Source organism: Typopeltis vanoorti, chromosome 21 (assembly GCF_054136105.1).
Source record: "Typopeltis vanoorti isolate ZY-2024b chromosome 21, IOZ_Tvanoo_1.0, whole genome shotgun sequence".
NCBI lineage: Eukaryota > Metazoa > Arthropoda > Arachnida > Uropygi > Thelyphonidae > Typopeltis > Typopeltis vanoorti.
Window position 1 is genome coordinate 20,113,332 of NC_143569.1, and position 26,058 is coordinate 20,139,389.

The window sequence follows — 26,058 nt, forward strand, 5'->3', positions numbered from 1 at the left end:
GAGTTAAACGAAATTGATCTTGATAACCTTATCTTGCAACTGCCTGAACCCATACTTTTGATGGGTGACTTTAATGGTCATGATCACAATACTCTGTGGGGTAGCACCAACTCTAATAGACGAGGTCGAATAATTGAAAGAATCCTTGATAATAATAACCTCTCCCTTTTAAATAATAAACTCAATACTTCTATATGCCTACCCGTTGAGCAAACTTTGATCTTACAATCGGCTCCCCTTCCATTCTTTCACTACTCACATGGGATATTGAAGAGAACATATATGGAAGCGATCCCTTTCCTGTTCTTTGCACAATGTCTTCACACAAACCATGTTTACCCACACAGATACCTATATGGAAAATGGACCAGGCTGACTGGAACACTTTTTCTCATCTTGCAAAATTTAATGCTGATACCATCAGTCAAACACCTATCAGTGAAGCGGTAATATATAACAAAGTGCATTGTCCAGTCAGCAACAGCCTCCATCCCAAAAACATCATCTCGGTTTCCATTCTATCCAAAGCCTTGGTGGAACCCAGAATGCCAGACAGCCAAAAAAGACCAACACGGCATGGGGTATATTTTGTAGATACCCCACCACATCGAACTTTATAGCTTTCAAGCATGCTCAAGTGAAAGTACTATAAATTAAAGATACCAAGAAATTATATACTTGGTTTAATCCTTTAACCAAGTGTAAGCAAACAGAGTTTGCTCCTGAAGTATTTTCAGGACTGGGACAACTTATGGTAAAGGTGATATGACTTCACATCACTTGCCTTAGTATCCCATAATGTAAAGCACATCTCCTTGCAGACATGTATAATGCTATGCATTATGGGAGGGGTCACTACCCAGACTGGTTTCGACCTTTATTGAGGTCTCATCAGTGGGAGCCAGACCCAGAGGTGATACCAAGGTGACACCTTTAATGAATAATAATAGGTTTCTGCTGATTAAATTCAGTGCTAATATAATTTGCATTAAATTTTTAATCAATATTTATTTACTATATTTCTAGGAGATTGGAATTTATGTTGCAATGTTGATCAAGTGAGAACAATGTCAAGAAATTATAAGCTTATGGATTCTGTGGGATTTGGTAGATGTCCACCATGCACTCGAAATGTTAGAAAGTTACATTGTGACATGTCTTGTGCAACAGATCAGAAATTATTTTTAAATGTGTCAAAAGAATATACAGTACATGGTAAACAAGTAACAGCTGAAATACAGTACTACATATATGGAGGGTGAGTTTTTGCTATTCTTATGAGTATATGAGTTTGAATAACTAATTTTATTTATAGTAAATATAATAATACCAGTATCTTGTATTTATAGTAGATATGATAATACCAGTATCTTGAAAGTGTGTCCAACACTTATTTTCTTTATTTATTTATAATGAGTAGTTTATTGTCTTTATGGAGAGTGGTTTACTTATCATATTAATCTCTGCTTCTGATATATTAGATCTGATGTCTTGTTTCAGACAAGTAACTTAGGTTTATTATTATTATTATAATTTATTATTAATCCTCAAGGGCTCACTTTAGTCAGTATGGGCATGGCAAACCCGAAGCACCAGATGCTGGACCATGCCTTACTTCATGGAATATACATCTGTTATATTATTCTGTAGACTGGTCGCTCCCCTTCTTTATTTGCTTCTTTCTCCTCTCCTTGCTCCTTCCCCCCCTGATGCTATTAGAGTATTCGAGGGCTAGGGGTGAATCTTTCCTATCTTGCTAAGTCATTTTGTCTTATGCAGCCACCGAAGGAGGCTGCATAAGACAAAATGACTTAGCAAGATAGGAAAGCTAGCCTCAATAGGTGCCGGTCCCAAACCCGGATAAATGGTGAAGGTTGATGTCAGGAAGGGCATCCGGTCGTAAACCTTCACTGCCAGCTCTAGCTATGATATGAGTAAAAGAGAAAATTATATAAGGGCTAGAGCATACCCCTTAAGCGACGCGCAGCCACATCGTCCTACAGCTGCGAGAAGTGGACGAGGACTACCGCATCAAGGGTGGGTGTGGTTAAAGAAGCGAGCCCAGAAGGTGGAGAGGATGTTGCGAGTGGGAACACTGAATGTTGGAAGCATGACTGGAAGGGGAAGCGAGGTGGCAGATATGATGAGAAAGAGGAAGTTGGACATTTTATGTGTGCAGGAGACAAGGTGGAAGTGGGAAAAGGCAAAGGAACTGGAAGATAGATTTAAATTGTTCTACTCTGTAGCGAATAAAGAGGGAAGAAATGGTATAGGAATTGTGGTGTGGGCAGAATGAAGGACAAAGTACTGGAAGTGGGTAGAGGGAACAACAGGATCATGCGAGTGAAATTGGGTCTTGGAAAAGAGCGGGTGGTCGCATTATGTGTATATGCCCCGCAAGTTGGCTGTACAGCAGAGGAGAAAGATGAGTTCTGGAATGTGTTAGATGAAGAAATGAGGGAACCGGAAGAAAACGAGATGGTGATTGTCAGAGTAGACTTGAATGGACACATAGGGAGACAGAATAGAGACTGTGAAAGGGTGCATGGCGGCCATGGAGGGGGAATGATGAACCAGGAAGGAGAGAGGGTTGTGGACTTTGCAGTAGTGTTTCATCTGGCAATTGTGAACTCATTTTTCTACAAGAGGGAAGAACATTTGATAACATTTAGGAGTGGTAACAACAGTTCACAAATTGACTACATTTTGACTAGAAGAAAACATCTTAAGGTTGTGACAAATTGTAAAGTAATTCCAACAGATCAAGTGGCACAGCAACACGGACTGCTGTGCGCAGACTTTAAAATAAGATCGAAGATAAGAACTTCTGGAAGTCATGAGATGAAAACAATTAAGTAGTTTTGCTTAAAAGAAGAGAGTGTGAGGAATCGTTTTACGGAGAGGGTGGCAGAGAGGATTTCGGATGGACTTAAAAGTGTACAAGATTGGTGGAAACATAATTCAAAAGTAATCCTGAGCTGTGCAATCAAGGTGCTTGTTGAGACATCTGGAAAGATTAGAGAGCAGAAGGAGGGTTGGTGGTGGAATAATAATGTACAAGTGGCAGTGACAGCTAAGAGGAAGGCAAAACAGAAGTGGGATGAGTCAAGAGTGGAAGAGGACAGAGAGGTGTACAGAAAGAGAAAGCAAGAAGCCAAGAGAGTTGTGGCACAGGCGAAGGCCATGGCATATCAACATCTGTATGATCAATTAGAAACAAAGGAAAGACAGAGAAAAATTTACCAACTAGCGAAATGTAGAAATAAAGCAGCAAAGAACATCTTGCATGTGAGGCAGATCAAAGACGCTGAAGGAAGAGTATTATGGAGGGATATGGACATAAGAAACAGATGGAGAATATACTTTGGGGGACTTTTGAATGAGGAAAATGCTAGGACTCACAGAGAAGATGGGCAGCCTTCTGAAGGGATGGTGCAGAACATCAGCAGAATGGAAGTGATGGAGGCCATTAAGAGGATGAGGAATGGAAAATCGGTGGGCCCCCGACAGGATTCCAGTGGAGGCATGGAAGGCACTGGGGGAAGAAGGAATTGACCTGCTGTGGGACCTGTTCATGAAAGTTTGCCAACAGGAAAATATACCCGAGGAATGGAGGGAGAGTACTCTTGTCCCCATCTACAAAGGCACTCTAAAAGAGGATGCACAAGACTGTAAGAATTACAGAGGAATAAAGTTGATGTCCCACACAATGAAAATCCTAGAGAGGGTTCTTGATGGAAGATTGAGGAAGGAGGTGGAGATTGCAAAGGATCAATTTGGCTTCATGCCTGGTAGATCAAGAACAGAATCTATCTTTGGGTTACGGCAGATGATGGAAACATTTCGAGAGAAACAATGGGAGCTACATCTGGCATTTATTGATCTGGAGAAAGCTTACGATAAAGTGCCAAGGCAAGAATTCTGGAGGTGTCTGAGGGAGAAGAAGGTTCCAGAGAAATATGTGAGGTTGGTGCGGGAGATGTACAGAAATGTGAAGACAAGAGTTCGGACCTGTCTGGGACAGGCAGAAAGTTTTCAACTAAAAGTTGGCTGGCATCAAGGGTCAGCATTAAGTCCGTTTCTGTTTTCTATTGTGATGGAGGTGGTGACAGAGGAGGTGAGAGAAGATGTGCCTTGGACAATGTTGTAGGCAGATGACATCTTGCTGTGTAGACAATCGAGAGAAGAAGTGGCAGCTAAACTGGAAAGTTGGCTCTCACTGAAGAGACGGCTTTTGGCAAGGTAGATTTTGATTTTGTTTTACTGGTGTTAGTGGTGGTTTTATCCCCACTAGAATTTTTTTTTTTTTTAAATTGGATTGCTGATAGTGCAGCTAATATCTGCATTATAGGATTACTTTTAGTGGTATCCTGGCTGCCATTTTATAATAGCTGAAATAAAGCATTTACTGGTGGTGTAGAATTATTTCTGTATCATGAGATTATCTAATTCTCAGTCTTATGACTGAAAGGTTTTTTTTTTTTTTTTACAATCAAACACAGAGGTTAAAGTCTTTTTCCCACTTGAGATAATGGTACCAATTCCTCCAAGGGTGCAAACTCTAGGAATTGAAGTTCCCAGATGTGAAGAAGCGAGATGGGTAACTGAGGTTTTAAAAGAGATAGTCAGCACAAACAAGATTTATTCTTTTACCACTTACGGTGGAGGGAAATATTTAATTGTTAAAGATGTGGAAACAAGGGACAAACTATTACAGGGTTTTACTTTTGAAGGCAGCGCAGTTATTCCTGTAATAATTGGGAGCCAGGTAAAAACAATAAAAATCGAAAGATTTCCGATGGAATATATAAAGAACAGTAATGAAATTCTTATACAGATATTTTTGAGATGGGGTTAGATTGGTAATATACGAAAAGGTTTATCAAGTGAAGATCCAAATTGATTTTCTGGTGATGTTACCTTCACAACGGATATTAAGACACCCATACCAAATTTTGTCAACATCGGTACGACCCCCTAGTTATGGTAGACTATCCCGAAGTACAACAGTAATGCCTGCATTGTGGTTGATATAATCACTTGGGTGGTAACTGTCCCAAATCTAAATGTTTCAACTGCTTGGAGATCGGACATATCGCTAATCAGTGTCTCAAACCCTGTTAGAAATGTGAAAGTTCTGAACACTGCATAAACACTTGTCCTTTTAGAACTTTTGCTGAAAGAGTGGGAGCACTGGTGCAGCCAATTAGAACACCATATATATCAGAGAGGCATAATGAAGAGTTCTCAGATCTTCCAATTCAGTCTAGTAAAGATGGTTGCTTTCAAACAAACTACACTTGGTAAAATTAGTGGTGTGCCGCAGGGTTCTGTTCTTGGACCACTGCTGTTTAATTTGTTCATTAACGATATAAGGAAGGATCTAAGAGGAATGGTTCATTTGTTCACTGATGATACAAAGTTGGGTAGGGCAATAGTGAATGCAGAAGATGTCAAAATCTTGCAGGATGATTTGGATAGATTGGAGCTCTGGGCTAAGGAGAATGGATGTCAATTTGATGTGACAAAATGTAAGGTTATGCATTTTGGGGTGAAAAGATTAGCAGCAGTATACCACATTGATAATGCCAGGGACTTGGGAGCATTGGTGGATAGGGAGATGAAGTTTAGGGGACACATTGCAAAAGTGGCTAAATCAGCTCATCAAATCACTTGGTTGCTGAAAAATACTTTGACGAGCAGAGACAAGCAAGTTAATGTTCTTCTGTACCGAGCCTTGATAAGACCTCATCTCGACTACTGTGCCCAGATTTGGTCACCTAGGTTTCTTCTTGATGGGAAGGAGGTGGAGAGGATGCAGAGGCAAGTGACCAAGATGATAGTAGGTCTATGGAATGAACCTTATGAGAACAGCTTGATGATTTGTAGGTTGCAGAAATTAGTTGATAGGCAGAAAAGGGGAGATATGATTTGAGACATTCAAATTGCTAAAAGGTTTGTATAGGATTAATTCAGAGGATATTTTTGAGATCAGGACTGGTGGTGGGAGAACTAGGGAACACCTATGGAAGCTGGGAAAGAGTGTGGTTAGCAAGGGTGTTGGAGCTGGGTTCTTTACTTTTAGAGTGGTAAATGAGTGGAACAAGAGTGTTGTGGGTGCTACGACAGTAAATGAGTTCAAGGCAAGGTATGATAGAATAACTAAAAAGGTCAATAACTTTCCTTAGAATAAAATAAAATAAAATTAAAATAAAATGTATTTTATTTTAAGACATGATAGATATGATAGATACTGTGAGCATGTCGAATAGTTGTGTGGACATGATGTTTAGGGCCTCCCTCGATGAGTCTACGGACTCCCTGGAGTCGCCTGTAATAATAATAATAATAAAAATCACAGAAAGTGCACGACCAAATCAGCTAAAAATTATCCCTAAAATTCCAAATCTGCAGGAGCCACTTTCCTAGTCGGATATAAATAGAACATCATCAGTTGAAATTACCAATAATGAAGCTAGTATAACAACTGAACAGATACAAGATGAAATGCAGAAAAATGAAACTATTTTACAAGGAGAAACTGGAGAAGAAACAGAAAATCAAGTAAGACAACTGAAAGAACTTAATATTCAGACAAGGTCATTGAAAAGGAAAGATGAATTAATAAAAAAAATTGGGGATAAACAAAAAAAATTAAAAAAATGAACTACATCTAAAAGAAATAATTAAAAATGTAAAGATGGTGAAGGTTGTGGATCATCGAATGAAAACTCTTTAGGCTCAGAAGAGTTTATGGAATATGAAGAACTATCTCATTCTAATAAAGGGAAAGAAAGAGATACAATTAAAGAAAAAATAATAAAATTTTCTGATTCAGAGTATGATTCAGTATGATTATCATCTAATCATACTGAAAATAACTAGCTTCCAAATCATACGAAAAGAAAATAACTAGCTTCCAAATCAAGAATGATAGGCATGAAATTGAAATAAGGGAAAGTAACTGTAAAAAAAACAAAAAAACTGGAAAACAGCTTACAAGAAGCAGGCTACACAATTGCTCCTTCAGAGATTGAAGGTCTCGTCAGGTTCATTCAAAATAGAGAAGTTAAAGACTTACCAGTAACACTTCATTAATCATAGCATCTCCTTTCTGCATTACCTCATTAAACACACGAGGACTCCATAGGCAAATTAAACAGGAAGCTATGTTCAGAAATGCGAAAGTGCTGAACACTGCTGGAAGTTTTTTTCACTTGGTTAGACTATAATAAATTTAGTTTAATCCTTTATCCAAGTATAAGCAAACAAAGTTTGCACCTGTATCCCACACTTGGATAAAGGATTAAACTAAATTTATTATATTGTGAACACTGCATTAACACTTGTCCTTTTAGAACTTTTGCTGAAAAAGTGGGAGCACCAGTACAGCCAATTAGAGCACCGTATATATCAGAGAGGCATAATGAAGAATTCTCAGATCTTCCAATTCAGTCTAGTAAAGATGGTGCTTTTAAACAAACTACACTTGGTAAAATCACAGAAAGTGCACGACCAAATCAGCTAGAAATTAGCCCCAAAATTCCAAATCTGCAGGAGCCACTTTCCTAGTCAGATATAGATGCTACACCATAATATCAGGTTTTTGTTTCTCAAAGAAACAGACTTTTGATAAAGTTATAAAAACTTTAATAGTCAGATATCCACTTCTTTCTTATTGGAGCTTTGCAAGATTTAACAGGGCTGGAGTAGGAGTTCTTATTCTTGCTCCCCTCCTTGAGTCATTTTGTGATATCAGAGGGATACAGGAGGGGGGAATCTTGACAATAGACTGGAAATACTGTGAATGTGTAATGAGGTTTACAAATGTTTATGCTCCATCCAGTGGAACAGGTAGACAAAAATTCTTCCTGAATTGGAGCCATATTTATATGGTGCTCACTACATCATAGCAGCTGGAGACTAGAACTGTACTGAAAATCCCACATTAGACAAAATAGGAGGACACCCTAGGAGTGGAAAAGTGAGATATGCACAGCTAAAAACATGTCTTGACAATGCTCAACTAGTAGACACATGGAGGATTCACAAACCTAATCCCCAGGCTTACAGTACATGAATCAAGTATTGGTACTCGTATTGATCGAATTTATATCTCTTCTTCTCTTATAAATAGGATAATTCAGATAAAACATCTTGACATCAGCATGTCAGATCATAATCCAGTTCTACTTAAGTTCCACTGCATGGAGAAAGTAGAGATCGCTTCTGGACCATGGAGACTTCCACCAAATTTTCCGTTAAATCTTTTCAACTAAATTCCAGGCCCTCTGTTCAAATTGGAATAATGTCACCTGGAATTGGGATATGTGGTTAAAATTCAAAGTAGTAGTAAAGCAGAATTTGATGGAATGGGGAAAGGAACAGGCTTTCCTTTAAAGGAAAAAGTTGAAAGACCTGTATAAAGAGAGAAGCTGGTTTGTAACAAACCAGTGCAATGGTATAGAATGTAGCAACATCATTAGAAACATTAAATAGAGATAGCACTGGAAAGGCAGAAACAAGTAGAAGAAAGAAATTTTAAGATAAAAAAATACAGCAGCACTTAGCAGATTGTCCTTTAGCTGCATTCTTCAGCAGACAATTCACAAAATTTTGCAAAGAAAGAACGATTACTCAAATCGGCATTAATGGAGAAGACATGTCCACCACTCAAGATATCCTTGACTCCTTTCAAAAACACTACAAAAATCTGTTTGAAGATAATAGTGCTGTTGGAAATTATAATTCTTGGAACATTAATGGCTTTCCTGTTCATATCCAAGATGGGCTTGACAGACCCATTACAGCATCTGAAGTTACCACAGCCTATAAAGAATGCCAGACAAGAAAATCACCAGGACCTGATGGTCAAGGGATAGAACTTTATCGCGAGGCCTGGGATTTTATTTTTCCCATTCTAGTTATACTATTTAATTCTTTTCTCTCATCAGGACACATACCAAGTGAATTTTTAGCAAGCCATACTGTCCTCATTCCTAAACCTAATTAGAGCTCACACCTTAATCAGCAGCTGGAGACCTATTTCTCTATCATACTGACTGGAAGATATTTTTCTGCATTATCAATAACAGGCTCAAGTGGGAATAAGATACATAATTAAAAGCACACAGGTGTATGGAGTACCAGGTCGAGTAGCAGAATTTAATCTATTTCTGCTATGTGATCTAATCTGCTTAGTTAACATGAAAAAGCAGTCAATGGCAGTGCATCAGTAGACCTTACTCAAACATTTGATAATGTCCGGTATCCATTTCTATTCCACGTCCTCCAGCAAATTGGTGTAGGAAAAAAATTGCTGTCCGTTATCAAAGAGCCTATGCTAATTCAACCACCTGCCTCCTAGTTAATAGGTTCTTGTCAGACCTGATAAAAATTGAAAAGGAGTCGAGCAAGGTTGCCTTCTCAGTCCACTGCTCTTTGCATTGGTTCTTGAACCTTTCTTATAGGAAGTCAACAATACACATGCTGTGTGAGGAATAAGTCCCTTCAACTATAAAGAAAAGTAAGGTATTAACATATGCTGATGATGTAGTGGGAACTTTAAAGGATAATGATTTCATATATATATTTTTTAGTATTTTGGAAAAATTCATCAAAAGCAGTCGGTTAATTATTAATGCAGACAAGACAAAATTTATGGAAAGTGGGATCTTGGAGGCATTCCTTTTGGACTAACCCCAGAGAGAGAGAGAGAACCCCTCATTATACTGGAATTCCCTTCTCCACTTACCCAGTATTACCAGTCTAAGAATTTATATTAAGTAACATTGAAACCTTAGAAGACTGGAAAATTGGGCCACTTTCCTTTTCTTCTAAAGCCATAGTACTTAAAACCGTAATCTTCCCTGCACAGTTGTACATAATAAATATCGCAGAAGCTGAAGAAAAGCAATTACCGTATATATCAGCGTATAGCATATAAGATGAGGCCTAAATTTTAGGCTCTATTTAGGTTTTAAGCTTATGTCGGTTGTATAAGACGATCCTCCAATTTCTTCTTTCTTGTATTAATGCAACATTAGGTAATGTTGTTATATCTGTTATTTTTATATCTATGCATATCTGTTATTTTCACCTGAAAATGGTGTGAAATTATGGATAAATAATGTGTGGAACACACGACCAGGCGGTATAATGAAGAAACGCAGTTTATTAGTATGGGATATGTTTTTCGTAGTCATTTAACTGAGAATACTAAAAGTCTTCTAGAAAAAAATAACACAAAAATTGCTGTTATATCAGGTAGTTTAACTTCTATATTGCAGCCACTAGACATCTGCTTGAACAAACCAGTTAAAGATCACATGCGAGAGGAGTGGAATAATTGGATGTTGACTGGTGAAAAATCATTTACAAACATGGATCTATGTGCGCTGCATCACTTGATATTTTGTCTAATTTTGTGATCAAAGTATGGAATAAAGTAAAACTAGAGACTGTAATAAAATCATTTAAAAAGTGTGGTATTTCTAATGTTATGGATGGTACGGAAGACGATCTGTTGTGGGACACTGATTACGATGAAAATGAAATCAATTCACCGGATTCGAACTGGGATCATATGGCAATCATTTAAACAATGACTCTGAAGAACTATTTTCAACAGATGATGAAGAAAATTAACATGAAAATTGAGGTTAATGATTATTATTTGTTTTTTAAGAATTACATCTATTGTAATATTTAAAATAAATTTATGTAACAAAAAATTAATTGATTTGTTTATAAACATTGCCTATTTTCGTATTTAAATGTACTATAATTACGTAAATGCTCATCCAAGAAATTAAGCTTCCCTTTTTATACTTGCCATATAAGACGACCTGTAGTATTTGAGAGTCATCTTATATGGCAACATATACGGTATATAGTAAACTTCTGCAATTTTTTTTTTTGTACAGCCAATACCAAGAAGTTAAAAAGGAATTTCTTCAACTATCAAAGAAGCTTGGAGGATTTGAACTTCCAGTCTTAAAATTCTGCTGTTTAAGCAATACTGATCACACATGCAGACTGATCACACATGTGCAGATCTTCTCTGGTACAACTTGGGTTTTCATCTTCCTCTGTTTGGGAAGATGAAAACCCAATGATTATACAGGTCCAAAAGCTGAGATTGTTCCTGAACACTACAACACTCTGTGTTTAACTTTAAGACTGCTAAAACACTATGGAATTGCCATTCTTTCTATTAAAAAAAGTAACATTTGGGATAAAGAAATCTTTAATTTCTTTTGCCGCTAAGTTCTACAGTTAAGTACGGACAACACTATTTTGTTTCATAACTTGATGAAGTTACAAGGGTATCCTGACAGGAGGGATCTTACTTGGAGAATTGCATATGGCCGCCTTCCAGTCAATGCCATGAAATGGAGGTACTTTAACATCAGAGATCCAACCTGTGACATCTGTTAACGATTGGAAACAGTAGAACATGCATTCTACAGCTGTCCTCTTGCCCTCTGTATTTGTAACAGATTATGTAATGTTGGGCATTCCATTACTTACAACAGAACAGGTTATTTTTTTTACAATACCCACCACCTGTCAGCAATGGGAAGAGAATTTTGATTTTTATAATTTAAAATACCATTTATGGAAGGTTAGAAAGAAACATGGATTTGAAAACCAGCAATATGACATCCAAATGCTTTATAATATTGTACTGTGGAAATTTTATTGTTCAGTCTATTGATTTTTGTATTTAGAAAGAAGCATTCTAGGAGATATCAAATTTATCACTAGAAAGTGTAGACCACCCACATTATGCAATATTTTCCAGAGTGAGATAAAATTCTGTCTATTTTTTCTATGAAAGTTTTTTAAATAGTTTCATCCCCTTAATTCAGCGTGGTCTTATAGTCAATTGCAGGGATGACTGGAGAGCAATCCCAGGCAGAGAAGGCCAACTCAAGGCAGTTAACTCAGACAAGGCCAACCACCTGGCTATCAGTCATCTTTGCTCTTTAGTTTCAATTGGTCTTTTGGTTGTTCATCTATGAGATTGGTGAAAAAGGAAAACTGATAGCCTTTGCTATATTATGATATAAAATAGCTGAGGCATTTTCTCTCTGTAACTATGGCTCAATTTCTCTAAAAGAACAAATTTTTGGAATTTTGTCAATGGTTTCTTCAGCAGTGTATGTGTGATCAGTGAGTTCTCTTTTTCTCATAGATAAGGCAGTATTCATTTGAAATGGTATTTTCAATTATTACAACAATCTTATTTGTGCTAGTCACATTCAGTCAAAGCATTAGCAGCAGTTCTCTATCATTATATGAGTGACAGATTAATAGGGCCATATGTTTTACCAGGCCGAGAGGACCCTTTTACTGTGACTTCTTGAAAAACCAGAGAAATCATCTTTCACGATGTGTTCAGTGACATTCCCTTAATGTGAGTTGAAACATGGTTCATGCATGAAGGAGCTTCACTGCACCTCAGTTGTGATGCTTGATGGTATCTTGATCAGAGATTTCCTGAAAGATGGATTGGTTGAAGTGGACCCATTATTTGGCCTCATCTTTCACCTGACCTATATACTGTACATTTTGATTTTTGAGAGAATTTGAAATTGTTGGTATATTCTATCCCAGCAATGATATGATGATGAGATGCAGGAACACTCCCATGAAACACTTGCTAGAAACTTTCAAGTGTGTGAGGCCTTTCGTGTATGAAGCACTGAGACATCTCAGTGACTGTGGGAGCTGACAACAGAGAAGAGATCATTTTGAACACCTGCTGTGAAGGTGTGTTCAACCTAAGAATTTGAAGGAAAAGGAGAATTTGAAATTGTTGGTGTATTCTATTCCATCAGGGAATGTTGATAAGCTGCAGGAACACTCCCATCAAACATACCAAGTTAGGTAGAATTATCAGGAGTAGTGCTGATGTTAATTCTCTACAGGAAGATTTGAAGAGACTTTTAGCTTGGACAAATGAGTGGGGTTGCATTTTTAATGTTAATATATGCAAGATGTTACACTTTGGAATACAGAGACATAAGGCTATGTACTGTATTGGTGGAGCTGTACTTCAATAAGCAGATGAGATTCAGGATCTTGGAGTGATGGTGGATAGGGGACTTGAAGTTCTGAGGGCATCACAAGTGTTGCAAAGATTGTACAGTATTGCCGGCGAAGGTTGGTCGATTGGTAGAGCCTCTGCTACTAATGGCTCAGTTAAGTAAGTTTGAGCGCGGTTAGTAGTTGGAAGGGGGCCAATCGTTCGATGCTGTCGGCACACTCTCCCTCGATGAGTCTTTGGACTCCCTGGAGATGTCAAAATAATAATAATAATAATAATAATAATAATAACTGCTATGATAAAAAGTACATGTAGGAATAAGGAGGTGGTGGCGGATCTATATAAGGCATTGTCAGACTACATATGTATTGTTGCACTCAGATTTGGTAACTTGCCAAGCTCAACTGCCTAAACATCTCCTGCTTCCCACCCTCTGTGCTCCTTGGCTTGTAGCAATACCCCAATAAATATCCAGTCTTGCCCACCTCTACCTCACACCATATGCTTTCAAAACCATTATTGTGACTGCCTTCCAAAGCCTCCACTCTTAGAGGACATAAGTCATCCCATGGCATAAGCATACTCCATCACTGCGTTTTCCCTCCCTATCCTGCCGAAAAATGCTATACTCTGCTACTTCTATTCTTGTTATTATATCATCTTCCATCAACCACGTCTCAGAGATCCAAATAATCTTTGACCAGACTGATTCTATCAGCGCCACCAATTCATCTCATTTATTCCAGATACTCCTGGCATTAGTATAAAGCATAAAATGTCACTGCTTCTATAACTATCATTATCCCCTCCAGACCCCATTGAACTCAGTGTTACCTGATGTCATCCCCATTCCCCCAAGCACCCATTCCCATAAGAGGCCACAACTGTTACCATCCACCCTGGGAATTCTAGTTTCCCTGCATTGACACACTGACTCGTTCAGAAAACAGCAGTCTCTCGAGATGCCTATGTCCTTCCTCATTCAAATGCAAGTGGTCTCTTGCATACAGTTCCTTTCTGTCTTCAAATGTCCTCCAAGCATACACATATTCCAATCCTCTCTTCTGACACATTCTAGCTATTATGCTATTCATTATTACTGCTTTTCTGCTCAGCTTGTCACTATCATACCTGGGCAACACATACACAATCTTTCCTCTCTGTGTTTTCTTTTGTACAACCTCAAGCAAGAATCTCAGATCTCTTGCCACCTAGTTTACATTGCCTCTCAAGTGATTCGTGCCCACCATCACAATCATTTCATCCACCCTTTCACCCCACTTAATTGCATAGCCACACTCTCTATTGTTCCTCCAGGCAAACACTCCTCTGGTATCCTATCTTGCACACCACAGATCATCGAGTTTCCATACATCACAGCTCTTACCATTCTGTTCCTCATCTGCATCCCTCACTCTCTCTCCTCTAACTCTTTCACTCTGTGTTCCCTTACTTATCTGCTGTCCTGGCATCATTCTATCCCTGGTTCCAACACTTCCTGGCATTCTTCTCATTTTCTCTTCCTGACTTACTAAATCACTTAAGGAATTGAACAACGTAGATACGAATATAAATTAAATTATACTTTAATAAATATTTCCGATATTTTGGCAACGTCATGTTGCCATCTTCAAAAGGAACTTTAAAAAAAGGCACATGCACGTAGGCAATACAACACAGTAACTGCAAATGAAGAGATGAAGCTATTGTTCTCCTAAAAGTCCTGATGGTGCCCTCTAGCGGGCTAAGTAGGTGTTCTTGGCCATTGGGCTGAAGGTCTGCTGATGTAAGCCTTCCAAATTTGGGGCAGTTGCATACAACCAAGGTTTGGAGAGTTTCTTAGGGCTGAGGCTGATTCCATAAATAGTCTTTTGAATTTGTATTTGCTACGGTGTATTACTGTAGCTTTCTTCCACCGTATTCTGTGGTGTGTATCCAGAGCATGGTCTGCAAGACCAGAATGGCTGTACTTATGAAAACAACGTACAGCCATTCTGATATTCTGCCATTCTGATACAGAAATTCTGATATTCGCTGTCCTGCCTGTTTGGCCAAAGTAAGATACTCTTTCTGACTGTTTCCATTCTCTTCTCTTCTATCATTCCCTCTCTTCTACTGTTTCTATTCTCTACTCTTCTATCATTCCCATCACTCTCTCTCTCTCACTTCTACTCTGATTCCCCTTGCATTCATCCCTTCCATTCATTCACCTATTCTCATCTTTCATACTTCTCATCTCATTCCTGAGACATTCCACGATCTCTTTCAGCTCATCTATCTCTCTCTCTGCAAGTTAGCCACTCTTACTTGCCATTCATCCTCCCAATCATGACCATCTCTGAAAACTTTACAATTGTTCAAGCCTTTCACACTCCTTACTCTTATTTTTTCATTCATATTTTGCTTGTTATTTTCACCTATCACACTACTCGTGTCTCGAAAATCTCCTGCTCCTGACACCATGAGGTCAGATATCTTAACATCTAACCCACTGAATTCCTCCCATTGCCTACATTTTACGCATATATGCAGGTTATTCTTTATGTCAATTGTTGATTTTGTTGACTCTCCCTAATACTCTCTTGCTAAATTTCTTTCTAATTGTGTTCAAAACCTTACTGGCTATTCCACATCTTAAATTAAAAATGCCATTGCTTTCAAGAATAAAATTAGATATATATATTTGACATGGAAATAATGATCTCTTTTGATGTAGTTTTCCCATTTCAGCATACGACTTCAAGAAACTTTTCATTTCTTAAAAGATGATTTCGCTGAGAATGTGATTAATTTAATTATGTTTGCCATCTATGCAGGCTATTTCACTTGGTAAAACAAGTTATATAAACAAATTGATGCAACAGCTATGGGCAGGTCTATGACTCCAGCACCAGTGGACTATTTTATGAATCATTTAGAAGCTGACTTCTCATTACTATATTCCCTCATTGTCATATTTGAGTATACTTTATAGATGACATCTTTGCGGTTTAGTCTCACTCAGAGACTGAATTGCTACAGTCAGTTTCTAGATTAACTAAACTCCACATACTCACTTATCAAGATTTGTGTTTACTGTTAAATGAATCTGGCAACAACAACAACCTTCCTTTTTTGGATACTTTAATAATCTTCAGTCCAGAGGAAGTATTCAAATTTCTGTATATCAAAAACTTCCTTTACTTCCAGATATATACTCAATTGGCAAAACATTAGCGGTACCTACCTAATTGTGTGTCCGTCCTCCTCTGTGCAAATAACATCCTGTACTTTCTGATGCATTAACTCCACCAGATGCTGGAGGGTTGCCAGAGATAATTCTAGCTATACCTGTTGCAGCATTGTCCACAGCTGCATCTTAGACTTCAGTTCTGGATATATGAATTTGATGTCTCACTCTTTGGTGTCCCAGAGAGATTCGATCAGATTTAAATCCGGGGACCTTGAGGGCCACAGATGAGTGTTCCTCGAGCCATGCTTGGATGGCTGTGGCCTGATAGAGCAGCACATTGTCCTGCTAAAACAGACCATTGACTGTAGGATGCACAAAGGCCACAGCACATTCTAGTAGCTTGAAGCATTTACTGATCTCTCTCTCCAGACACACTAAGGGACTTAATGTGTAACATGAAGGCTTGGCTTCCCCCAAACCATCACAGAGCCACCACCACTACCTCCTTCAACAAAGCTGACCTGGCATGATTGGGGTCATGGCCTCACACTGTTGATGCCACACCCAACCCTCCCATCAGTACAACTGATAACAGGATTCATCAGACCACACAGCTCTTTTCCACTTTGATGGTTCCGACACCAGACGAGGCACAATGTCTGATATCAAGTGGTACAGGATTAAGGTGTCGGCTTCTATAGCCTATGGTATGCAGGGTACACTGTACTGTTCACTTGCTGATGCTGATGAACTTGGAACTCTGACATTGAAACTGGATGTGATTTGTGCTGTTGTTGTCCTGCAGTTGGTCTGTGAGTCTGGACAGTCTACGTTGACACTGGTCATTAATGGCATGTGGTTGACCACCATATGCTTGCTGATCACTGGTATGTCCATTGATGATATACTCACGGTAGACCCTTGATACGGTTGCCTTCAAGAACCCTATGGCTTCACCACTTGGGTGATAGAATGACCCATCTGTCTTGTGCTGATAATACGTACATGATCAAAGTCACCAAGATTGCAACATTTACCTATGTTCGTTGATTGCGATACACTGTTGGTAAGCCCCCAATGTCTGCCTATTTACCATCTTCATTCAGTTTGGATATGTTTCACTCTGTGCAGGGGGATGCCAGTGTCAACTTCCCATCACCTCCTAATGTTTTGTCCATTGAGTGTATATCCTCTTCCTCACAGAATATACTATGTAGTCAAAGACTCATCATGGGTGACCTATTCTAACCATTGTTCATGCAATGCTTATAATACCTCTCCTTGAACTCATTCACCAATGAAGCACTCACAATCACTTCTGGCAACCTGTTCTGCCCACTTACTATCCCCCAAGCAAAAAATCTGTGCCTAACTCCTAAAGGTAAAACCTAAAGATAGATGTTTTCAAAATGCAGTGAGTTCAGTAAACCTGTTCTGCTGATTCCCTTCTGTTCAGAGAATTAAACAAAACAAGAATCACTCTGTCAGAATATTCTTGACAAATATGATCTCTCAACCAGATTATAATCAGATGTTAAAAGAGTCTCCATACTTCAGCTCTGCTGAATTGGCCATTATAATTCCCCTACTTTCATCCAAAATCATTAGAACTGATTCCTCCTTTCTTCTTTTCCTGTTGCCACACAGCACTGTGTTATAGGTCTTGTGGGCTTTTGTGTGTGGAACACATACAGGTAACCCTCGTACAATACGATACTTATACAACGCAGTTTCGATATAACGCAGTCTACAAACTGTAGTAGCCTTTGTTCAATGCGGTACTTATACAGCGTGGTTTCAATAAAAACACATCTACAAATTACAATAACCCTTTATCTTTTCATATATTTTTCACCATCGAATTAAAAATCAAATTTTATCATTCAAATTTAAATTTGCATCTGCAAAAATCACGCATGTAGTTATAAGTAATGAATTTATATTAGGGGAAATACCCTTTAGCAGTGGTGTAACTAGGGGGGATGAGGAGGGGGCGATCCACCCCGGGTGACACTTTGAACCTTTTTGAACTTTTGCAGTTAATTCAAAAATACAGTCTCAAGAACTCAGTTCCAAATATTGTAATACTACTGCGAATTTTCCTCACAATTGCTGTAAGTGTTGCTAGCTGTAAGAGGAGTTTTTCTAAATAAAACTGATTAAGAATTACCTACATTACTATGAAATAAGCTTCGCCAATGTCATCGACGATTTTGCTAACAGAGAGCAAGAAAAACAACATTTTAGAATGTTGAAATTAAAGTTTTGCTTCAAAAAGAAACAGTGTTTTAATTTATTTCCCTATTCGTCGTTTTGACTTTTTGTAGTATTTTTGATGTGTATTGAGGGTGGCAAACTCAGGGACCACTCCGGACAGCAAAAGCTCTAGCTACACCACTGTCCTTTAGCATGCATGTACGTCAATTGTTTACCGTCTAAACTGTTTAATGTTGAAAATTGTTTCCATTTTCGGCCAGGAAAGCGCATTTAAAATCATAAGTGTGTTAATCTCAAGCTGAGCACTTTATTTTCTGGTGAGTTACATACAATATGTAATGCTTTTTTATGTAAAAATTTTATTTTTATAGTAATGGCCAATTAGAGGGCTTTTGTGCTATGGTTGAAAATGAAATTAATGAATTAATTGATGGGGAAATAGATTTAAATGAGGAGGAACTGGTACAATTAATAGATAACGTTGAACCAAATAGCAGGGAAAGTTCTGCTGAAGATTCTGATTGTGATGAATCCATTAAAGAATTTAGTTTAAAGAAATTAACAGAAGGATGGGACTTGGCAAGAAAGTTAGGAAGTTATTTTACGGATAATGATCCCTCAGTGGAGTGCTCCAGAAAATTCACGAGACAATTGGATATTTGTTTAGCCTCATATTATGAACATAATAAAAAATTGCAGCATAGTGGTAAGCAAGGTCTTTTTACTAATTTCTTGATAACTAAACTAGCTGAAGTATGCAATGAGAATTATACAAATGATGTCCAAGAGATTTCAAGTGATGGCCACTCATAAATAAAGAACATCTACGAAATGTTCATTTTGAAGACAGTGAAGACGATTAAAATATGCACTTTACTTTATTTTGCCTAAAACATTTATGCATTATTTGCAATGAAATTTACATACAATTTGTATTTTTATAAGTTTATACTATGTATTTTCTTTCATAATTTATGTTTTCTTAACTTATATGAATTACCTGAATTAAATAAAAATATATTTTTGTTGGATATGTCATTGTTGTTTATATAATTAAAAAAAAAGATTTCGGAACATAACCCTACTTTTTCTGTGTGATCCGAGTCTCGCATAACACGATTTATATAATGCTGCATTTCTGTGGAACCTAACATCCGCATTATACGAGGATTACCTGTATATATAAAATAGCACAAGTTCTTTGCATGTTTAATCTGTACACTACCTTTAGTTCATTTTGGAAATTTACTTCCTTTCTACAATCCAGCAAAAATAAATTATCTCTTCTGTTCTTGCCTGATGTTTATACAGTACCTTGTTCCTGCCGATTTTGTTATTTTGGACAGATGGGCTATTCTTCTGCTTACATCCAGGAACATCAGAACTTCATCAAATTCTTGAATTCTGATAAGTCTTGCCATTGCCAGTCTTGATTGCCATTCCATTGGTACTAGGTATTTGGTGCTCTGTGTAATCAAATCAAGATAGTGCACTTAAGTAGATTTAAATTTGACTGCCTCTTCCTTGAAACGTGAAACTCTAAAACAATTTCAGCTCCACTGATTGCATTCCTCCTCTCAAATTTTTTTTGGAAGTAATTACAATTAACTGTTCACAGTTTTTTTTGGATAGTTTATGTAACCTTCATATCAGATTACTGTAACTGACCATTATTTCTTTTGAACTCTAAATTTTATTTGCAAAATATGAGCAGCAAATGCATGCTGCATGATATATGTCAGTTTTGAATGTTTGTTTACTTATCTCCTTCATGATGTTCTTGTAACAAGGATGAAATATATTGGAGCAGATAAATCAATATATTTTACATACAGATGTAGCTGTTATTTATTTCATAGTAACATATACATCAAATGTTCCCTAAACTATTGGATGTGGATGGCATGTATCATTTCTTTGGGACTTGCAACGTTTTTGGACTCATTAAACAAGTATGCCAAGGGTCCTATGACACTTCCTGCATTCTTCAAGACACGAAGCAATAAGTTGTCAAGTCCTACTGCCTTTTTAATATGAAGTTTACATAATTTCTTGTATAGATCAATTGCTTGGGATATGTTATTTAGCTAGCCTGGTTGGCTGAGTGGTTAGCATATCTGCTCTCCAGTGAATGCACTGCAGTTTGAATTGTGTTGTGAGCATGGAAGTATGCGATTGTCATTAGGTAGTTGATGAATTTCATTGCCTGGTGACCACTATTATGCTTATTGGAGGCCTGAAGGGTCTTGAAAAGTGTTCCATATGTTCATGGAGTAGGGGTTTCCAGCATGTAAAAAAATTAATAAAATATACAAAATTATTGTAAAAAAATTATAAAAATAAAAATATTTAACTCACCCATGGCACTAATGTACTATTCGTATGCAACCTCCACGACTTGAAGCTGCATATAAAATGTATCAGGTACACCACCAATTTTCCAACACTCTTTGTTCCAGAGCCTTGCTGGATTAGCTGATTTTCTGGACCAACAGAGGTCATATAATAAGAATTCATCAATGCACTGATATATAATCCCTTAATTATATCCCTCTCATGTCTCTAAAGCACCATGGACTGTTAGAAACTGAAACAAACACTAAATGCGAATTAAGTGATTAAATGAAATATATTAGCTTAAATGGTACTGGTTTGATTAATAACCATGTTTCTTTTATGCTAATAAACAGGTGTAAAATGAATGAATATGTACATTAATACAGGTAGATATAAGATAGGTTTATCAGTACAGTACATTATAAATGAAAACAGATTTAGTAATTGCTGTACTTGCAAAGAACATTGTGATACTATTCTGCTCCCAAAGGGCCAAAATTTTGAATTTTACTGGTATGTAAATAATAATAATAATTATTATTATTATTATCATCATCATTTAGTCCTCCAAGGAGTCAAAAGACTCATCGCGGGAGGTCCCTCCTAGGAAACACAAAGTCTATCATACCACTCCTTAAACTCATTGACTGTTCTCGCTCTCACCACGTTATCAGGCAATGCATTCCACAGTTCAACCACCCTCCATGCAAAGAAACCACTCCTCAACCTCCTGCTCACAGTTTCTTTTCATAACTTCCAGGGATGGCTCCTTTTCATCACTCCTTCCTGCTGTTCTACCAAGCGAAAGGACTCTCCAGTGTCAATCCTGTAACCACCTCTGAAGTTTAAAAGTCTCAATCATATCACCTCTCCTCCTTCTTCTATCTACCAAACTCTGCAGTCCACATTCCCTCAGCCGATCCTCATAACTAACATTGTACAGTCCTGAAACCATCTTTATTATCTGCCTTTATACCCTTTCCACAGTTAATTTATCCCCTTCAAATCCTGGGGACCAAATCTGAGAACAATAGTCTAAGTGTGGTCTGATCAGGGTCTTATACAACAGAATGATAACTGTTTTATCTCTGCAGGTCAGTGTCCTTCTCAGTATTGCAGCAACCCTCTGTGTTACCTTCACTACCTTCGCAATATGTCCCCTGAATTTCAGGTTTCTATCAATCATCAACCCCAGATCTTTTGTCTTCCCTACTTCCTCCAGTACAACTCCTCCAATAGAGTATAAAGTGTCCCATCAATGTGTCCTAAACCTCAAGACCTTACATTTTGCTGCATTAAACTGACACCACCACCATTCATTCATTTGCCTATTTAGTTTATCTAGTTTATTTAAATCCTCTTGCGGGGCTACTACATCTGCAATATTACTAATAACCCTTCCCAGCTTCACATCATCTGCAAACAACTGAATATCCCCCCTTCATTCCACTGACAATGTCATTGTTATAAAGGTTAAACAATATAGGTCCCAGTACTGAGCTCTGTGGGAACCACACTTGTAAACCTCTGCCTCCTTGAAACTGCCCCACCATACACAACTTCTGATACCCATCCGACAGCCAATCCTGAATCCAGTTGTCCAACCTGACATCCAAACCCATGTGCTGCAACTTGAATATCAGCTTATCATGTGGCACCCTGTCGAATGCCTTCGCTAAATCCAAGAAAATAGCAGTATATGCCTTTCTCTCATCCACTGCTCTTGTAACTTTATCATAAAAGGCTAGCATATTACTAAAACAAAAGCACCCCTTAACAAATCCATGTTGACTCTCACAGTTAACATTACCCTTTATCTGTCCAATGCTTTATACGGTCCCTAACTAATTTCTCCAAGGTCTTAGTAACTACTGATGACACACAAACTGGTCTATAATTAGACACTTCCTGTTTGTACTGCCCTTATGTAATGGCACTATTTTTTGAAAAGTCAGGTCAAAGGAGCTGCCAGTTCTTTAGCACATTCTCTCAAAACTCGTGGTGAAACACTACCCAGTCCCACAGCTTTACTGACATCCAGAGTACTCAGTATTTGGAACACGCTCTCCTCCTTCACCTCTAAACCTCGAACCTGCCCTATTCCTCTAGTATTAAAATTGACTCTTCAGGATGAAATACCCCAATAAAGTATTCATTGAACAATTCCACTATGTCCTCTGCATCAGTCGCTCTATTCTCATTTTTATCCCACAGTGTCATTCTTCCACAATCATTTCTCCTCCTACTGGCCACAGAGCTAAAAAATTCCCTAGGATTGTCTTTGGATCTTAGGGCCAATCTCTTCTCATATTCCAATTTTTCCTTCTTTACCATACTAGTCACTCTGCTGGCCTGTGTCTTATATTCTTCATTCATCTGCTCTTCACCTTTGTCCTTATATCTCTTCCTTAGCCTCTTTTTCACATCAGTTCCTGTTTAATAGTTTTTATCATCCACTTTACACCAAATTGTGTCCTTTTCTTCCCTTGTGGAATACAGCTTACTATTGCTGCTAACAAATATTCCTTTACAATTTCCCAAGCACTAATAATATCCTGGCCTTCCAATTCCTCCCTCCATGAAACTTTCCCAAGTTGATGTCTAAGACTATTATGATCACCTGCCTTGATTCCCAAATTAATGTCTTTCAGAGCTAACAGATGAATCGTGGATATTTCATGTTGTAGGGGAAACATCTTGACATGAAATTCTTTAATGTGCTTTGATCTCATTCCTTGTATAATTTTCATATATCAAATGAAAAGCTCTGGTTTCTTCACAAAGGTATATTGCTCTAGCCCTTTGATTAATTCACCCATAAACTCAGTTAACTTGTCAATAGTAATTTTTTACATCTGTTTCTTGTCACTCACTATCACCTTCATCACTGTTATTATTTTTATCAGGATTCAGAACAGTATAATTTTAGAGTAAGTATAGTGAAGAACAACAGGTGTTTCTTCATCAATTTTCATCCACTTGGCCAGATTTTCTTCATTAAATTGCAGTAGATGCGTTTATTCGTTCTTTTTTTTTTTTTGCATACTCAAGCAAATTATGTCAACTTCTTTATTCTTTGATACATTAAATATTATAATATTATAAGTTAGTGTCAACATTTTCACCAGGAGAATTATCACACATTAAGATAGGCCACAACTTATTCCATTTCATTGTCTTTTATTGTCAAAACCATTCCATCATTGCTTGATCATGCTCAGTGCTTTTACCATTTTTACAGTTTTTCTAACCCTCATTTGCTTCTTAGAATCACCGTTTTTAAAGAGTTTTAGTATTTTGTTCTTTTACTTCCTGTCATAATAAAAACAGTTAATGAACTAATATCATATAACAGTTCCTGCATCTGATGACACAAAACACCATGATCAAGTTGGTTTGACATTTGTAACATATCATGTATCGATATGGACTTTTGTAATTAATTAATTACACGTTTGTAATTTTTGTCTGGACCAGATTATCTATTGGTGGACAATTGGTGGTGTACCTACAGGGTGTTCGGGATAAATTTGACATATTTATAATTAATTATATTTTTCCGTAAGTTACATGTATTAACACACACTTCTCTTCATTTAAAAGTTTGGACCCTTCTTCATTCATATACAAGATGTCAGAAAGGATGGATAGCTGGAACCCACCTGAATCATGGAAGAGAATAACTTGTATCATGATGATTCGTGCCCGCCATCAAAATAAGGATATTACGACTGCTGCCCAATGCTCCCTGAATACAGTAAAAACAATCAGGCATGAACTAGAGACTTGCAATGGTGACTACGAGGATGTAGCAAGAAGAAAGATCCCTAGCAGACGATCTGATTGCGTTCGTACAGCAGAATTCCTCGCAAATCTGCAGGAACAGGTGTTGAAGAACCCTGCCATTGGAATTCGGGCTTTGTTCGTGGAGTTGCTAACTGTAGTCAAGCCCTGGATAACAAGGGTAGCCAATGGTAGGCCGTATGTATGGCAGCAGGATTCGGCCCCTTGCCACACCTCTGGGAAAAGTCAAAAATGGTTGTCTGAAAATTTCTACGACTTCACCAGTCCAAATGTTTGGCCTCCAAACTCCCCAGACCTTAACCCCATGGATTATTTTGTATGGGGCGCAGTTGAAAAAGACACCAATCGCACTTCCAGTAATACAAAAGCCCAGTTAATGGATAAAATTAAAACAGTTTTTGCGGCCCTTCCCAGGGAGACTGTAGCATCAGCTTGTTCGAGGTTCCGAAGCAGAATTGAAGCTGTGATCGATGCTAATGGTGGTTATTTTGAGTAAATCTTGTTGATAGTATTGTAATTAACTCTGCCTGTAATGTTTTTTTGTCAATTCATTAAATTTAATAGATACAAAGAAGATTTTCTTTTTCCTTACGAAACTGTCAAATTTATCCCGAACACCCTGTATATATCTATATGTCCTGCTCATACCTTATCAGTCACGTCTCACCACCATACCCTTTACACCTAAGCTGTCATGATATCACATTCATTAGCTATCCTGATAAATTGCTCACTCGACTATATACTTTGCAACATTACTAATCTATCATTTTCATCTGTCAGCACCATTCTCCCACAGTCATTCTGTCTTCTGTTTGCCATGTATCGAAAGAACTCTCTAGGATTTTTTTTGGATGATTGGCTAATTTCTGCTCATACTTCAATTTTGTTATTCTTATTAACATCACCTTTCTGGCCTACTCTTTGTGCTCCTCATGTAACTGATGGTGTTTTCATCTTATGCTTCTTGTGCTTGCCTCCATAAAGCTTCTCTTTCCCACATTGCTTGCTTAACTCTTCATGTATCCATTTTACTTATGTGCAGCATTTTCATCTTTGGAATGCACTCAGACATTGCTGCTGTTAATTGTATCTTGATCAGTGCCCAAGTGGCATCAATCTCCTTTCTATTTCTCCTCTCCCTTCTTTCCATGCTATAACTCACTGTTGCCTCCTTAGCTTTTCATATAATCACCAGCCTTGTAGTTCCACATAAGTTTCTTTCCTCACAGAATTTCTCATATTACTAGCTATGGTCAATACATATAATTGACCATAGGTCACGGGTTACATACAACTCATGTAACCCGTGACCTATGGTCAATCTCAAAACTGGAGGAATATTAGTCACCCCATTCACAGTCACGGGGTGATTAGATATGACATCTAAGAATATCAAGCTTTGTGTGCCCTCTATTGTGTATTATTATCCCTCAAGCTCTCATGAAATTTATTCTCCTTATTCCTTCAATAT

The 26,058-nt window shown here is 37.7% G+C and overlaps 1 protein-coding gene across 5 annotated transcripts in view; it reads left to right on the top strand.

Moving 5' to 3' along the window:
- The window catches only part of LOC150094664 (NPC intracellular cholesterol transporter 1-like), a 672,338-nt gene that overhangs the window by 53,682 nt on the left and 592,598 nt on the right, over nucleotides 1-26,058 (top strand). For all 5 annotated transcript variants that reach the window (XM_090411086.1, XM_090411087.1, XM_090411088.1 and 2 more), the window contains exon 3: nucleotides 1,027-1,258. In XM_090411086.1, the coding sequence (XP_090267212.1) occupies nucleotides 1,027-1,258 (232 nt within the window). The remainder of the gene's footprint in view (nucleotides 1-1,026; nucleotides 1,259-26,058) is intronic.